General features: G+C 36.1%; 3 protein-coding genes and 3 non-coding genes across 7 annotated transcripts; 2 read left to right on the top strand and 4 right to left on the bottom strand.

Annotated features, from left to right (window-relative positions):
* The first annotated feature begins 313 nt into the window (after positions 1-313).
* On the top strand, positions 314-3108 carry LOC147563198 (uncharacterized). 2 transcript variants are annotated; one of them, XM_086635549.1, is made up of 3 exons: positions 314-681; positions 774-1053; positions 1211-3108. In XM_086635549.1, exon 3 carries the CDS (start codon positions 2093-2095, stop codon positions 3011-3013), a length of 921 nt encoding a protein of 306 aa, XP_086491675.1. In that variant the 5' UTR covers positions 314-681; positions 774-1053; positions 1211-2092; the 3' UTR covers positions 3014-3108. The 2 variants fall into 2 exon arrangements, with proteins under 2 accessions (XP_086491675.1, XP_086491672.1); XM_086635546.1 differs by having other exon boundaries at positions 319-681; positions 774-903; positions 2149-3108.
* Positions 3109-5375: 2267 nt separating this feature from the next.
* On the bottom strand, positions 5376-5458 carry LOC147563197 (small nucleolar RNA snoR122). The gene has a single exon (XR_015231671.1). It is a non-coding gene; the product is annotated as a small nucleolar RNA snoR122 (small nucleolar RNA).
* A 120-nt stretch (positions 5459-5578) lies between these two features.
* Positions 5579-5650, bottom strand: LOC147563196 (small nucleolar RNA Z267). The gene has a single exon (XR_015231638.1). It is a non-coding gene; the product is annotated as a small nucleolar RNA Z267 (small nucleolar RNA).
* Positions 5651-5734: 84 nt separating this feature from the next.
* Positions 5735-5825, bottom strand: LOC147563195 (small nucleolar RNA R44/J54/Z268 family). The gene has a single exon (XR_015231666.1). It is a non-coding gene; the product is annotated as a small nucleolar RNA R44/J54/Z268 family (small nucleolar RNA).
* Positions 5826-7861: 2036 nt separating this feature from the next.
* LOC147563194 (uncharacterized) lies at positions 7862-10851 on the top strand. Its single transcript, XM_086635554.1, has 7 exons — positions 7862-8110; positions 9666-9828; positions 9954-10016; positions 10125-10172; positions 10270-10323; positions 10452-10515; positions 10601-10851. Exons 2-7 carry the CDS (start codon positions 9682-9684, stop codon positions 10639-10641), a joined length of 417 nt encoding a protein of 138 aa, XP_086491680.1. The 5' UTR covers positions 7862-8110; positions 9666-9681; the 3' UTR covers positions 10642-10851.
* A 2225-nt stretch (positions 10852-13076) lies between these two features.
* On the bottom strand, positions 13077-15047 carry LOC147563193 (uncharacterized). Its single transcript, XM_086635588.1, has 3 exons — positions 14256-15047; positions 14073-14163; positions 13077-13768 (listed from the first exon to the last, which is right to left on the bottom strand). The coding sequence occupies exons 1-2, from the start codon at positions 14945-14947 to the stop codon at positions 14079-14081; spliced, it is 777 nt and encodes a 258-aa protein (XP_086491714.1). The 5' UTR covers positions 14948-15047; the 3' UTR covers positions 13077-13768; positions 14073-14078.
* Between the last annotated feature and the right edge of the window lie 1480 nt (positions 15048-16527).

The following is a 16527-nucleotide window of genomic DNA, read 5'->3' as shown; positions in this document are numbered from 1 at the left end:
TCTACGTTTACCATCTTTTTGACCAACTCAAAAAAGACAAGGGATAGGTGGTAATTTTATCGGTGCGAAATTACAATTTTACTCCTTGTCTTACTTGAGTTGGTCAACAAGATGGTACACCTAGATGGTACATCTCTCGTTCTCGACATACTTAACTAGAACTTGTTAGTAGTCTAGACTCTAGTAGACCAAGTTATATATGGTGTTATTTTAGCTCACCTTGAGTGGTTTTTGTTATTTGTCTATGCTGGTTTTAGTTCTCCAAATAGTACACAACTTTATGTATAAATATGACTTTCATAAATTTGACAGTTCTCCACTTCTCCTCTCTCTCTCTCTCTCTCTCTCTCTCTCTCTCTCTCTCTCTCTCTCTCTCTCTCTCTCTCTCTCTCTCTCTCTCTCTCTCTCTCTGCCATCTCTCTCAAAATAGTCCAACCCTCTCTCATCAATTCATCCTCTTAAAATGCAACTCTGACTAAAACCCACCTATATATATAAGAGAAATTCCAAGATCTTCTATTTCAATCTCTGTTCAGAGTTCACCAAAAATGGGAAGAACTCCATGCTGTGAAAAGATAGGGTTAAAAAAAGGGCAATGGACACCAGAGGAAGATCAAAAACTTGTAGCTTATATTGAAGAAAATGGTTATGGTGGCTGGCGTGCATTACCATCTAAAGCTGGTAATTAACTACCAAGTCTTTGATAATTAGTATATAGAACACTTTAATTAATATAAATTTTTTGACCTAATCTTTTGATATAATGTATATAGGGTTGCAGAGATGTGGGAAGAGTTGTAGATTGAGGTGGACAAATTACTTGAGACCTGATATTAAAAGAGGGAAGTTCAATTCACATGAAGAACAAACCATCATTCAACTTCATGCTCTTCTTGGCAATAGGTATGTATATACTTCATTCATTAATTAACTTTAACCTATAGTATTAGAATTGCATTTTATCAAATGATATTGTTAGAATTATCAACTTTACTTGGGCATTAGAATTTGTCAAGGCTCTTTCTTTGCAAGCCAATTTTTAACGAGAGTTTTGTCCAACGGGTACCAGAGCTAGTGTGTTAGATATATAGGGACCGAGATTTGGTTACTTTAACTCTCCGTCAACGAGAAGTGTGATGTAGTCAAGTCACAACCCCGGATGAAGGTATTTTGAGTGGCTCTTTCTATGCAAGCTAGTTTTCAAAGAAAGTTTTGTCCAACGGGCATCAAAGTTAGAATTTTAGGGAGGGGCTGAGACATCATAACTTGAGCTCCGCGTGAAGGAGAATTGTCGTGTGGTTAAGTCTTAGTCAAAGAGAGTTTTGTTCAACGGGTATCAAAGCTATTATTTCAAGAATAAGTTGGAATTTCGTAATTTCAACTCCACCTGAAAGAAAAGTCGCGTGTGAGCTCCAATTTTCCTCGGGGAAATTATTCTCAAGCTCTAACACCTTTTTAGAATTTGTAAAGCACATACAACCACATTTTTTCTAGATTACACTATTAGACATCACATCTCATGTCTCTCTCATACTCTATGATCTCTATCTCCCTCTCTTTAATTAGTACTACTAAATGTGATCACAAATTGATTGACAATCAAAAGTGTTTCTGTCCTTTCCATGTTACTCTCCGCTAGTTCTGCTGAAAATATTGTCTCGTTCAATGGCTTCTCAGAATTACTACCTATAAGGCTTGAGGACTTTATATATTCTTATAATCACACTCAACACATATTTACCTTTCTTTCATGATGAATATGTTTGGACAAAAATATACAAATGAGAATAGTTTATTACTCCTTGACCAGTTCCGATTTTAACTTCTATGACTAGTTCGAATTAATATATAAATTGTTCATTACTCTGATTCAAGTATAAATGTTAAAGAATGAACACGTGAATCAGTCTTTTCTTTGTGATAAAATCTTTAATCTTAATCATAATTTAAAATGGGTTTTGAAGATACATAAAATCAAATGAAGACTTTTATATAGAACATAGCTATGAAAAAATAATCTAGTTTTGTTTATTAATTTAATATTGTCCTTGCATACATTATTATATAAATCTTGAAAATGTGATTGAATTTGATGGTTTCTAGGGTTTTAGAATTGCAGTTTGTTGATTTGGGTATCTTTGATTTCAGGTGGTCAACAATAGCTACACATTTGCCCATGAGAACAGACAATGAAATAAAAAATCATTGGAATACCCATCTCAAGAAACGTTTAACCAAAATGGGTATTGACCCGGTTACCCACAAACCCATGACCCACCCAATAACAAGTGGCTCAAGCAGTGATTCATCCTCGTCAGCCAACACCATTAGCCATATGGCTCAGTGGGAGAGTGCTCGGCTCGAAGCCGAAGCCCGGTCTGCCCACCGCTTTATTGTGCAGAAATCCGGTGCTTCTCGCCAACTTGAGGCTCTGGAACCAGTTACGCCTTCAGTTTCAGCTTTGGGCTCGGCTTCTTCCTCGTTATCGGCTAAGCTCTTAAACAAAGTGGCTACTCAGCCAGCAGCTCATGCAGTTTGTCTTGATGTTTTAAGAGCTTGGAAAGGAACTAAACCAGAATCAATCACATCTGGTTCTAATCTTGGTTTTGGTTCCAACTATCACCCTCTTGAATCTCCAACCTCAACATCTAGTTTTTCACAAAACTCAAATTCAAACCCTGGTGAAACCCAATTGATTAGAAATTTATCGTTTGATTTTGATGGAGTTAGGAACCAAAAAGGTTTAGAAGTCCATGATGAATATTGGGATGGGTATGAAAAATGTCTTACGGATTTCACCATCGAAGATGAAGATCATTGGAAATTTGAACCATTGGAAGCCCCGGAACAGGAACAACCGGGTCTGAATTTCGGCGATGGGTTCGCTAATATACTCTTATCTCATTTTGACAATAGCAGTTTATTAAACGATAGTGCAATTGGTGCTACTGAGGCTGATGGTAGTGAAGATCGCAAGAAAAATGTATTGAACTTTTTGAATACTTCTGAATGAGAATAAAAGTTATTCAATTAGAATAACAAATTTAACAAACATAAGCAGATTCAATTTATGTATATTTTCTTAGAAGTGTTTATATTTTTTAATAATCTTTAGATGTGTTTATTTACAAAAAAAAAAAATACTTTAGTTATGTACTCCAAAAATAATATGTATATACGAGGGTGTAACCCGTGCTCGTGGGGTACGGATAGTTCTTTTGAACACGTTACGAATCAAGCAACACTATGAAAAACGTTAAGAAACTATTTTTTGTATTTATTCGTTTTACATTGATTCACTGTTTGCCAACGACGTAATTCTAAAAAGAAACAACTTACAAATAAAAAATTCTATTAGATCTTTAAAAAACACATTTACGGTGCCTGAAAAACGTTATTAGAGCTGGTCAAATCCATTCTTGAGTTTGGCCCAGGGGCCAACTAGCAAACTGGTGCTAGCTTGGTGACAGAGAAGAAAACTAGTTAAAATCATGGACCACATTTTCATTAAAGAATTAATTAAATGCATATCTTATCGTATCCCCCATATCAATTGGAGCATCACAATCAAATAATCAACCAAACTAAACTCAATGTTATTATTCAAACACGACCATTAAAAATCATTGTTTGAAATGATTTTTAAAATAATTGATTTTTATAGCTACGAAATTGCAACATGATTTTCATGGCGATGAAATTGATATTCACGTGAATCTCATGAGCTTGTGTGAATATATTTGGATAAATTGACCACTTCAAAAAGTAACACTCTCGAAATTAATCCAGCCCAATTTTATACTATAGACTTACAAATATATTTCAAAGTTTTATAGGATGTCCTACAAATATATTTTTCAAGTCTTGTGGAATTTTAATGTAAAACAACTTTAAGTGTATCAATTCATTAACTCGATATTGGATTCAAATTGTTGCGAAAATGATTTTGATGAAAATAACATGGTCTTCAAAGTTAAAATGTTATCGTAGGCCAAAGCAGACTCCGACCAGCAATCCTCATGGTGCCAATAGCACCACACTCTAACTAACTGAAAGAATATGGCAAGACAGTTTTTTTTTTTTTTTGATGAAGGAAATATGGCAAGACAGTTAAAGGTTTCTTTTTGAAAATACTACTCTATTTTCTGTAGATGATGGAAAAGTCTATGGGGCAGATGTTCGACAATTAATGAAACCAACTATAAGAAGTCTAACGGTAAGGTCTTGAGTCGGTGGCGCAATCGAGCAAGAAGTACTTAAAAATAGTTAAGAAAAGGAGCGCCAAAGGTAGTTTAGAAAAATCATACTTTATTGAAAGGCAAAAACTAACTAAAAAATAGTTGTCCTCGAAGTACTTAAATCTACTCCAAAAAGGGTAGGCAATTTAGCTTCAAATCCCACAAGAATAGTCAATAAGCTTCTACCAACAAGCCTATCAATAAGCTTTTACTCCCTCAAATGTTGATTGATCGTGGTTAGTTCTTAATAGACAGTCAAGGAGCTCTTAACTTGTACGGACAGTGTTTGTAGAACTTGAAGCATCAAGTCAGGCACCAAACTTCAGTTGTTGTTAGGGTAAGCGAACTAATTAAGCGAATAATTTTGAAATTCGCCTTGTCTATTGCCTGCACAAACTCATTAAGAAGCTTGGGTAATTCGAGCAAGAAGCTTGGGTAATTCGAGTATGAATGGGTGGGTAGCAGGTAAGCACATGACTTGAAAAAGCTCACTTCTTCCTCTCTATTTATAATGTCTCTATGAGATTGTAATAATATAAACTTACTCACTCCTTGCTCCACTGCTTGGGAAATTTCTTGAGTCATTGCAAAGCAATGCGTTGGTTTCCTCTGATTGTCCTTAAACATATTGTTACCAACTCAACTAGGCCTAGCAACATTGACTGTTGGGCTTCAATCCAAAAAGTTGATGTCATCTGATTGGTGCGGAAATGGGCAGATGAGTAGATAGAAATTTTAACACATGTTCCACACAAAAACTTGGCGAGTTATGTCCGAGATGAACGCAGGCATCCATGGCCCTCATCAGACTTGATTGCCCAGGGGTTCAGGTACTTCGACTTGATACCCGCCCCTGGCCGCTCATTCTTTAACTACTGTATGTTATGTTTAATTCAATTGTTTGTATTTTAACTGTTCGCCAAGGAACCCAATTAAGTTGGTCAATCTATACAGCCCATGCCCTATCTATGGGTAGATAAAAACTAGCTACAATTTTTGATCAGTTTTAATCAATGTCTCATTTAAATCTTACAATTTCCATTTTGTGGACATGAATAATTCCAAATTAAAGTTATTTTTAGGGTTAATCATTTATGTCCAACAACAGGCAAATATGATTAAGAATCAAATGACTGATGCCTCAGCGGTAGTGACAACTAATGTAAATATCGTCATTATTATTAGTCCGATAATACGTGCATTTTTATACATCATTGGCATCTAAATTTTACTTATCTAATTGGAAAAAAAAAAGGATCAAGTAAATCAAGATTTAATTAGTCATTAAAGATTAAAAAAACAAACTCAAAAATGAAAGCCCTAAAAAATATATCAGATTTTTGGTGCCTCAGATTTAATTTTGTGTTCATAGTGATTACTCATAGTATATTTAAAACCATCACTGGCACCATATTTAAAAACCCTAGATTCATAAATAAAAATTAAAGCTGACGAATTGGTTCATGATTCTGAAAAAAAAATGAAAGTTTTTTAATAATGCATCAGAGAGATTCCCAATAGACTTGAGTCAACATATTCCATAAAATGGATTACTGATGTCCCTGTCTTTTTATCATCACTTGCAATCAACCAAAAAACAATACAATCTAGGGTTTTTTTTAAATCATGAACTACTAAATCTAAAGATAAAGGAGACAATTATCATGCTAAGAACTTTCAGATCAAGGTTTTTCGTAAGATAAAATCGAAACGTTGAAAACGTAAACTAGGGTTTCTGATTCTGAGAAAAAAATCAAATGAAGTGAGAAAACAAAGATGAGAAAGAAAAGATCTAGAAATTGGATTTAGGTTTTCAAGGGGTTTACGAGGGTTTATATAGACATGATTCTTAAATTAGGGCAACCAGAAGAGGAGGGGGAGAAGCCAATTGGATAAACTTTTGGGCTTTCTCCGCAATCTTTGTGTGGATACCCAGTTCTATAAAAATTATAAGTCCATAATCCTTAACAAGCTTAGGCTTTTAATAATAATGAGAAGGCCAGACCGACCGACCTGGGTTTAAGGGCACACGAATGGGTTATCAGGTTATAGGACAAAGGGGTTGGGAAAAAGTTTTATTAAAACCCTAAATTTGAAGACAAGCTCAACTTCGTCTGGCCCGATGAAATAAAAATGTTGGGTTCGGATTTTGAAGTAGTACCCGACATCACGTCTCATCTCAACTACATTAGTATTTGGATGATGATACCCGATTGCTAATTACAATAATTATATTACACACTTTTGAGCAATTAGTAAGAAAGGATAAATTTGAAGTCAAAGATAGAGATTTCAACATGAAATTTCTCACCGTCATTTGGTGCAGTTGTTGGACTCCCACTCCGCATTCTGGAGGTTTCAGAATCGATGCTCATAAAAGTGAAAATCCATGATTGATCGAATAGGGGTGTCAATATGGTAGATGTAAGAGTAGATTGGGTTCTTCACCCCTATTTGATGGGTGTTCATATTGTCCTTAGGGTCCAATATGTATTAATTTAATGCTATGAAATGATGCATAACTCCACATTTTTTTTTTTTTTTTGTTGAACTAAATGCATAACTCCACATTGAATATAAAAATTAAAATAAAACTGAATTTAGAATAAAAAAAAAATCCTAAATTGAACTTAATTTGAGTTAAAGATAGGTTTGTTTGACCTAAAATTAGTCAAACGACTCATACTCGTCTCGTGCCTTGATGTGTTTTGAGTTTTATCCCAGACTCCGCCGTCCTAAACTCGAAAACCGAAAAGAGTGTGTTAGCTTTGAACACCAATTTTAAAACATCTGACTCCGCTCATTAATCTCAATGGATATAAAGTTCCACAGCCCGACCAACAAAATAATCTTGGGTCACTCGACTCGGCATAGACGCATAGTTCCCACCCCTAGAGTGGAGAGAGAAATAGGGGTGTACTCGAGTCGAGCTGAGTCGAGTAGTAAGATGTTCAAGCTCGGTTCGTGTAGTTGACTATCGAATTTGAGCTCGAGCTCGTCCGAGTAATTGTCCACTTGTTCAAGCTCGCTTCGTATAAGTTTGAAAGAGCTCGAGTTCGAATTCGCATTGTCTTAAGCTCGTTTATCAAAATACTTCAAATTGAAACTTCCTAAATGATCAAAATACTTTAATGATCATTTGTCACATACAATAATAATGATTAATTATTTATATTCCGATAATTTTTTAATGGTTGATATTTCATGTACAAGTTTCAATACTAATACGTAATTACGTACTATAATATTATAAGAGTATGTTAAACGAGCTGTTCACGAGTAGCTCGTGATACACTAAAGAATGATCAAACTCGGCTCGTTTACATAAACGACCATGATTTTGGACTCGTGTTAAGCTCGTGCTTGTTAATATTCGAGTCGAACACGAACAATTTTCGACCCGAGTTCGAGCAGCTCGTTAAGAGCTCAGCTCGTGTACACCCCTAGACCCCTAGAGAGAAAATGTGGAAGTGGTGGTGGATGGGTGGTGGTGTGAGTTTAACAATTGACTAGTGAGAAATACTGAGATTGTCGGTACGTGGAGTTTGTAAAACGTGTGTGCCCATATATAACTTAGTAAAAGATCCAATCGATACAAATATCATTGAAATGGTCAACCAATCGAACGGCAGAGAAAGAAGTCAATGAAGAATCCAATCAATCTATCTATCTATCAATCACTGTTTTATGTCTTCTTCGAATAAAATCTTTTCAATTGCGTACGCAACCATAAACCTCTCTCTCCCTCTCTCTTTCATCTTAAATTCAATCATCTTCCAGTAGTACTACAAGATAGAGTGAGAAACTAGACAGAGAGAGAGAGAGAGAGAGAAAGAGTCTGTTCTTGTCTACTACTAAACCACAAACCCAAGGTATCATTTTTATTCATCCCCTCTAATATAATTCAACTTATGATTAGATCAAACTGTTCACTTTTATCTTCTTATTTAAAAACATTATTAGATCTGATTTTAATCCATGGGTAGATCTAATTTAACATTTTAGGTTTTAGATTTCATCTTTTTTCTTACCCACTGAAATTGGGTTGATTCTCTTTTAGTTCTTGATCTTTTTATCAATAAGATCATATCTAGATCTGATTGTTTATTGCCCTTGTTGTTTATGATTATGATTCTTCAAGTAAGTATGTTTCTTAAAATCAAAATGGGTAGGCTGTTTTTAGATTTGAAACCTAGAATTTTTGAAATTGATTAAGAAGATGCCCAATTTTGTCTTAGCTGATTGATCTGAGCAACTTAAAAAAAAAGATTGGTTTATAAACAGAATTTTAAGAACCGCATATGTTTAATGGGGTAGAATTTTTTGTCAAGTTCAAAGGATCTTGGCATAGAGAGTCATAAGCTAAGATTAATTTTTTACTTGTGACCTAATTCTGTCACTTGAAATACTGCAAATCTTTAGGGATGTTCGAAATTTCGCACGAGATGATGCGAGTTCTTATTGATTTGTCAGTCGTTCGAGTGGCTATGTCGATTGCTTAAATTCTTGATTGTAGGTTGTTATTAATATCGATTGCGATAAATACGAATCTCATTAATAGTGAAGCTTTCTAATCTCGTAATGTTATTAAAATCAGCCTTACTTCACTAAATTTCAGCTCTTAGATACGGTGTCTTAAATATGAATATTTCCTAGGGCAACAAATATGTTAAGAAGTTAAGACTTATATGTCCACTATTTTGGCTCTAATAGACATATGTATCCTTCGTCAGAGTGTTTTTGTTCAGTCTTGGTTGTGGAAAGACTCAAATATGTATTCCCCGTGAAAGTATACTTGTATGGTAGCTCATTACTTATGGGTTCAGCACTTCAAGTGTTTGTTTCGATAAGTTGTATCAAGTGGCGCCAGTCTGACATTTTGATCTGTTAACTTAATGAAGTTATAGTTGAATTTCAATTGAGTGATTTCATTAGACTACCAACACTATTATCTACTAACTTCGGTTGAGTGATATCTTTCGACTCTGCAAGTGTCTTTCCCTACAAATTGTTTTTAGTGGTTACAGTTTAACTTTTTGGTATGTTAAAGTTATAGCTCAATTCCTTTGAGTGATGAAACTTTTCGTTATACTACCCGTATGTTTACGTACTTCGCCCTTTACATTCATCCGTACAACTTCTAAGGCTCAATAGTTGCGGGTGTTTCGTTTTTTGGTAGTAAAACCGTTATGCACTATCTCATAAGATACGCTCGATCTGTTGAAATAAAGGGTAGCATGGGAGTGAAAAATACTTACTGTTGTATTTTTACCAAAACTAGTTTATGACGTCAAATGGAAAGTACGACACTTTTTTGTAGGAACATGCCGTATTTACTCATGCATGTGTAATACACGTTTACGTCTGAGGGATGTGATATTCAAGGGATTTTTATTTTTTAATCCTATCCCTTTTATTTTTTGCCAGAAGTCCGGTTTAGAAGATGTCAAGCGTAAATATGGAAGATGCCCCGAAGCAAGAACATGAAGAGGATATTCTCAAGAACCAGGTTGAAGAAGGCTTGCCTGAGACTGATCAAGCTCCTTTGGAAGTAAAAGAGGAGCATTCAATGCCCTCGGCTCAGGAAGAGGTAGTTACAACTATTTCGCTAAGTTTTATTTCGAGAGTGAAAGATGCTATTAAACTGTCAGTAACGATATTAAGTGGTTGACATTTTGAGTAAAAGTTACCATGATAATTGTTTGTTTTCTTCAGGAAGCAGTACTGAAGAAGAAGTATGGAGGAATAATACCCAAGAAGACTCCACTTATATCTAAGGTGATGATCCCCTTCTTCAGTTCATATCTTACAAAATCGAGTCCACTTTTTAATATTTCTTCTCGCTTTATGACTCACCAATTAACCCGTAATCAATGTTAATTGTAGGACCATGAGCGTGCTTTCTTTGATTCTGCTGATTGGGCACTCGGAAAGGTACTTACCTTGTTAAACTCCATACTTTTCGTTACTTCAACCATTTGTAGTTGCAGTAAACTCAATGCCTAGTGTCTTCGCTTTCGTATTCTAACAGCAAGGAGGACCAAAACCCAAAGGACCACTCGAGGCACTTCGACCAAAACTACAGGTACTCGTTAGGTTTCAAGTTTCGTTTGCTTTCTCCTTTATTTGTGAACATATAAGATGTTTTCTCTGTTTGGGTGGAGTAGTTTGGACAAATGAACTTACTCTATCGACGTGTTTTTTACTTACTAGCCAACACGACAACAACAAGTACGATCTAGGCGATCCGCTTATGCTCCTTCAGATGAAGGTGAAGGTGAGTATTCTAATGTCCTAAAACTTTTCTAAATGTGTGTGATGTGATTTCTCTATTCGTGAAGCATTTCAATTCGTTGTTGTAGATGGTGGAAACGGCAACCTTGAAGATCAGAACATCCAGTAATTGGTTCTTCCCATTTCATTCGGAAACCGATGATGCTGTCATTAAGTAGTGAGCAGTCATTTCCTTGAACTGTTGTAAACTGCCGGATTTATGTCTCAATCCCTAATTCCCTGCTGAATTTGTTATTTATCTCCAGCTTTTGAAGCATTGAACATTTATGTGTAATGAACTTGCTAGGGTTATTAGGTGAAAACTAAACAACTTCGCTAAGTCTTGTTTCAGATTATTTTTGTTACTATTTTTTTTCTCTTTCGAGATCTGATAAGCGATTCAAATCTCAGGTTTATTAGGCTAAAACGACATTCTCATCTATAAGCGCCCTGGGTCAGAAGAGGAGCCCTCTTGACTGCTTTTATTTCTATTTTGAACTTTCTGTCAAAATCTTCACCACAACTCTTTAGATTTTCTCGTGTCATTAGAATGGTATTATTGGTACTTCCTTTTCTTTTTAAAGATTAGTTTATAATACTATTTTTTAAATGATTTTATCTATTAATCTAACTTTTGAAAATTTCCCTAAGTGTGTTTAAATCATCAAAAATGATTAATTTTGGGTTGATTTCAACTAGCGTTAGAGCGGTTTATAAGTGGTAATTGGGTCGCGCTCTTGGACTGATCAGTCCGAAAGGATAAGCAAGATCTCGAACTACCCGGTTTGAGACCTTGTAGACTCTGTTGAGTCAGGACTCAGGAGAATGAAGTAAAGGGGTGTTTCAGGTGCTAAATCCAAAAAATGAGTGTCCTTAAATACTTCTATTTTTCAGTTGTTTTTACTTTTTTTGAGTTAATTCCTATTTGGCCCCCTATTTTGTGACCAACTTCCTTTATGCCCCCTATTTTTTGTAAATTTAAATTTGACCCCCTATTTTCATGTAAATGTCATAACTACCCCTCCCATTAATATGTTTTTAAAATAAATTTAATTAGTAAATATGTCTCTCCACCTCACATCCCTCTCCACCACACATGTCTCTCCACCTCACCTCTTTCTTCTCCGAAGAAGGTCGCCGGACGGAAAATTTCCTGGTCGGCGACCTTCAACATAAAAAAAAAAATCTTAAACTCTCCTCTTTCTCTCTCTAAATATTCCGGCGAAGGGGGTTCCCCTTCGCCGGAGAAACCAGACCGAAATATGGTGAGGTGAGGCGGAGAGACATTTGTGGTGGAGAGGGATGTGAGGTGGAGAGACATATTTACTAATTAAATTTATTTTAAAAATATATTAACAGGAGGGGTAGTTATGACATTTACATGAAAATAAGGAGTTAAATTTGAATTTACATAGGGAGCCATAAAAGAAGCTGGTGACAAAGTAGGAGGCCAAATAGGAATGGGAGATTTAGTGAATGCCCCCACTTATTTAGCAATATTAGGACTTCACCCCTAAATACATTATCGTTCAGGCGTTAACCCCCATTGCCCCTTTTTCCGTCAAAAGCTCGTTATGTTGTGAGCGTGCGCGTCACGTGCTTGCCGTCGGACGGAAATACCCCTTTACATGATCTGACGGTTGGGGTAAGCACAGAAGATCAACGACCAAGATCTAATCTGTCACTTCATATAGCTGTTGAATTTTTTTTCCAAATTTGCCCTTCCCCCAACTTTCTCCAACGGTAAGAATCTTTCTCTATAAAAACCCTAGTTCCCATTTTATCTTCATTTCGAATTGACTGGAAAACTTTGAGAGGAGGTACAATTGTGCAATTGGTAGTCGATTAGCTAAAACCGATGGGAGGAGGTTCAAAAACAGAAGCGTCAGGTTCTCAGGTATATCGAATCTGATAGATTTTTGAATGGGGGGCCTTCACTAAATATCATATTTACAGTGAGGGTTTTTGCCTAACTTTAGCTGTTGCTATTTATGTAGGAAATGCATTGCCAGATGTGTGAAATGGTGGGTCATGGGGCATTGAATTGTCCATTCCTATATTCAGCATGCACAAAAGGAAGTTGCGATGGTATTCGAAAAGTATTGGTGTCGAGTACTTCGAAGAACCCGGGGAGAAAATATTTGAGGTGTCAATACCTCAAATGTGATAGTTTTCAGTGGCTTGATGATGCCAAGAAAGTAGTTGAAACTCAACGTGTAAGGCAACATCGAATTGAAGGATGTTATGGTTGCGGCGAAGCAGGTCATTGGAAGAAAGATTGTCCCATGGGTAGGAGAGTCACGGACAAGCATAGTAGCTCGTCACAAACACAAATTGTAATCACTACTACTCTCGACGAGTTTTGTAACAAATTTAACAAGAAATTTCAAATGTAATGAAGTACTCTTATTGAATTAGTAAAAGTTCATCGAATTTCCATGAAGTTGACACTTAGTTTTAACATGTAGTTTTGCAAGAAATGTAAGGAAGTTTCATAAAGAAAGAGTGGACCAATTCAACCTTGCACATCTTCTGTCATGGCAAAATAAAACAAAAGAATTCATAACCAAAACATCAACCATTTCATTCTCCAATAACTTGAGTAAACTGTTAATGTAATACATAACCTTTTCAAACACATTTACCATATACCATATACCCATTCAAAAAGTTAGATGTCTCATGTTCAACCACATTTACCATATACCATATACCCATTCAAAAAGTAATTCAACTTGCTGTTTCTTCCCTAAACCATTCAAAAAACCATTCAAAAAGTAAGTCAAAGTAATAGTGTGTTCTTCAACTACTAAAAGACACCTGAAGTATAGTTCAAAAGACAGTTAAATTAGTTCTTCAGCTTACTGCTTCTTCCTGACTGGAACCATCTTGGATGGCCTAAAGACCTGACCAAGTGGTCTAGTTGGTGCCCTCCCAAAGTATGTTAAACAACCAGCTCTAGTTCCTGCATGTTGTGATATTGATGGTTGAGAAGAAGATGAAGCTTGAGACACAGGTGGCTGAGAAGCTCTAGGTGGTTGTGAAGAAGATTGTTGTTGTGTGGTGGTGGTGGTTGTAGGTATTGGTACTGCCTTTGGGCCTTTACATGTCCTGCTGTTGTGACCCAATCCACTGCACTTCTTGCACCTTTTCTTAGCTCTAGGATTTGATGGTCCTTCATCAATGTCTCTCCTCCTCTGCTTCTTTGGTCTACCAGGAGGTCTGATTAACATGGGTGGCAGTACCTCATATGCAGACTAAAAGACAATTCATGATTAGACTAAGTTTATAAGTAAATTCATGATTAGACTAAGTTTATAAGTAAATTCATGATTAGACAATTCATGATTAGACTAAGTTTATAAGTAAGTACTTAAGCATACAAAATAGTTTAGAATCATAAACTTAGTCTAAAAGAGATTTAACTCTATGAAATGGGTTGCAAAACCTGATTAGACAATAGTTTAGAATCATAAGCTTAGTCCAAAAGAGATTTAACTTAGTCTAAAATAGTTTAGAATCATAAACAATTCATGATTAGACAATTCATGAAACACTTACTTCTCCTCAGTCCTTCATTTGCTTCATGGGTGTGATAAATCCAGCATAAGCCTCCAAGTAAGTTTTAACTCTATGAAATGGGCTGCAAAACCTGAAATAGAGATTTAAAAGAAACCATTACTACCACACATTAGATATAAACTACATAGTCTAAAAGAGATTAAATAGGTATAATGTACATACTCTGCCCATGCAATCCTAGTCTGCATGATGATAGGGACAGCATGTTGGCAAGGGATGCCAGTAATATCCCACACACAACAACTACAAGTAAGACTAGTCAAGTTGACTGTCCATCTATTTGGAGTGTTAACCTCATAGACATTGAATAGATGGTCACTTGAACCTTGAATTCTGTACTTGTTTATGTTCTTCTTGAAAGCATCTATTGCTCTTTGTGCTCTTGGAACTATTCCATTTGGATCCCATGTCCTGGCTATCTTCCTTCTCTCATACAAGAGAGACATCATCATCAAATGAAATTTATCAACCATGGATGACAAAGGTAAGTCTCTAAGATCTCCTATCCAACTATTCAAGCTCTCTGACAAATTGTTGGTAATATGTTCACATTTTGTTCTCTCATCAAAAAAGGCCCTTGACCATGTACTAACATCTAACCTATGCAGCCATTGATATGCTTTTTCATCATCTTTCTTCAGTTCATCAGCCCATTTCTGATAATCTTCCTTCTTGTATGCTTTGGCTGCAGACCATGACAAGTTCTTAAGATGATCCCCACCAAATGTCTTCTTAAAGTTTTTGTACAAGTGTCTAAAACAGAACCTGTGTGGATTGTTTGGAAAGTTTTGTGCCACTGCTTCTATCAAACCCTTCTGCCTATCAGAGATGAAAGTGAGAAGGTTGGGATGCATCTTCACATGGTCACTTAGCTGCCTAAGAAAGTCAAACCAATTCTCAAAGTTTTCTGAACTGCAAATGTAAATTGCCAAAGGATATAACCCATTATTTCCATCAAGGGCAGTGGCAGCCAAGCATACCCCACCATATTTCCCCTTGAGAAAGCATCCATCTAACCCAATGACAGGTCTACATCCCCTAACAAACCCATCCAAAAAAGGTCTAAATGCAATACACAAGTTTTTGAATCTATGGTCAGTATCATACCTTGCACATGTTGCCATACTTCCTGGATTTGCAATCAAGAGATTCATACACATTGCTGGTGCCATTTTGTATCCATCTTCATAGTTTCCATAAATCCTCTCAAGAGCTATTGCTCTTGCTCTCCAAGCTGTCCAATAACTGATATTGACAGTAAATTCCTTCCACACAACATCTATGATGTTCTTAGGATTGAAATTCTTTCTCTGTTGGGCTCTAATAGTTGCCTCCAACTCTTCAGCCACAAAAGAACAATGGGCCATTCTGTTCTTTAACTTTGAACTATGCTCACATGTATGTGTGTTATTGACCTGCCTCAAAACAAATGAGAAGTTGTCTTTTGGACATTTTCTAGCATAAAAGAACCAAGGACAACCATCACCTTCATTTACACACTTAGCTCTCAGCCTATATTCCTCATTTTTAATGTATTTGAACTCAAACCTATTCAGCACAGCAAACCTTCTCAGAAACTTCCTTGCTTCAGTGACATTAGCCCACTTTTGGCCTTCAGAGATTACATCCCTTGCCACCTCAACCCTATTATGCTCCAAAGACTCTTCATTGGTATACAAGTTGTTTGATGACTGCACAAATTCCCTAAACTCTCTAGATGGTGGTACTTGTTCAGTTGGATCTATATCAGAATCAGAACCATTCATCTCATTATCTTTGGTTGGGTCATAGTCATCATCACTTGATGAGTTGTAGCTGTAGTAGTCTTCTTCAATAGGAATGTCATCTATTTCAGTTGGTGCTCCATCAGTTTCAGGTTGTTGAGGTTGAATTGGGACATCATTATGAATTTCATTTAAGTCATAATGCCCCACATCAGGTATAATTGGTGCTTCATTTGACATTGGATCAATCCCATCCAGATTAGGCATTCCATCTAGCTCTTCATTAAACAAATCACCACCCTCTGATTCAATCTCAATGACTTTTTGCTTTCCCTTTTCACTTTCTTTCTTCTTGGTTTCCTTTTTCTTACTCCCTTGGTTGGACTTGGACATCATAGGTATTTCCTCAACTTCAACTTCATCACCTTGCACATCATATAACTTCTTTCTAACTGCAGAACTTCTTAAGAGACATGGTGTCCTCTTTTTAACTTTGCTTATACCTTGTCCTACAGGGGTAGTAAGACTCTCTTCTGCCCTCATCTCTTGAATAGGTGTGACCTCCTGAACATTTCTATTCAATTGTGAGTTATGATCTAAGAACAGGTTAGCCCTTCCCCAAGAATCAATATCTCCTTCTGCCTACCATTTCAACAAATCAGACTCTTTCTCAAGAGAAAACAACTTGCCCTTCTTCAAGTAATTGAATA

The sequence above is a fragment of the Eschscholzia californica genome, unplaced genomic scaffold (assembly GCF_041429995.1).
Source record: "Eschscholzia californica isolate CP2 unplaced genomic scaffold, dmEscCali1.0.p SCAF_1, whole genome shotgun sequence".
Lineage (NCBI taxonomy): Eukaryota > Viridiplantae > Streptophyta > Magnoliopsida > Ranunculales > Papaveraceae > Eschscholzia > Eschscholzia californica.
Note: the sequence above shows the minus strand (reverse complement) of the source record. Positions and strands in the feature narration are given on the sequence as shown.

Excerpts from the sequence above, each read along its gene's own strand:
- LOC147563198 (XM_086635546.1), top strand. The coding sequence starts at position 549 with ATGGGAAGAACTCCATGCTGTGAAAAGATAGGGTTAAAAAAAGGGCAA. Across the intron at positions 682-773 it reads TGCATTACCATCTAAAGCTG|GGTTGCAGAGATGTGGGAAG; the intron begins GTAATTAACTAC and ends TAATGTATATAG. Across the intron at positions 904-2,148 it reads CATGCTCTTCTTGGCAATAG|GTGGTCAACAATAGCTACAC; the intron begins GTATGTATATAC and ends CTTTGATTTCAG.
- LOC147563194 (XM_086635554.1), top strand. The coding sequence starts at position 9,682 with ATGTCAAGCGTAAATATGGAAGATGCCCCGAAGCAAGAACATGAAGAG. Across the intron at positions 9,829-9,953 it reads TGCCCTCGGCTCAGGAAGAG|GAAGCAGTACTGAAGAAGAA; the intron begins GTAGTTACAACT and ends TGTTTTCTTCAG. Across the intron at positions 10,324-10,451 it reads CACTTCGACCAAAACTACAG|CCAACACGACAACAACAAGT; the intron begins GTACTCGTTAGG and ends TTTACTTACTAG.
- LOC147563193 (XM_086635588.1), bottom strand. The coding sequence starts at position 14,947 with ATGCATCCCAACCTTCTCACTTTCATCTCTGATAGGCAGAAGGGTTTG. Across the intron at positions 14,164-14,255 it reads ACTAGGATTGCATGGGCAGA|GTTTTGCAGCCCATTTCATA; the intron begins GTATGTACATTA and ends TCTCTATTTCAG.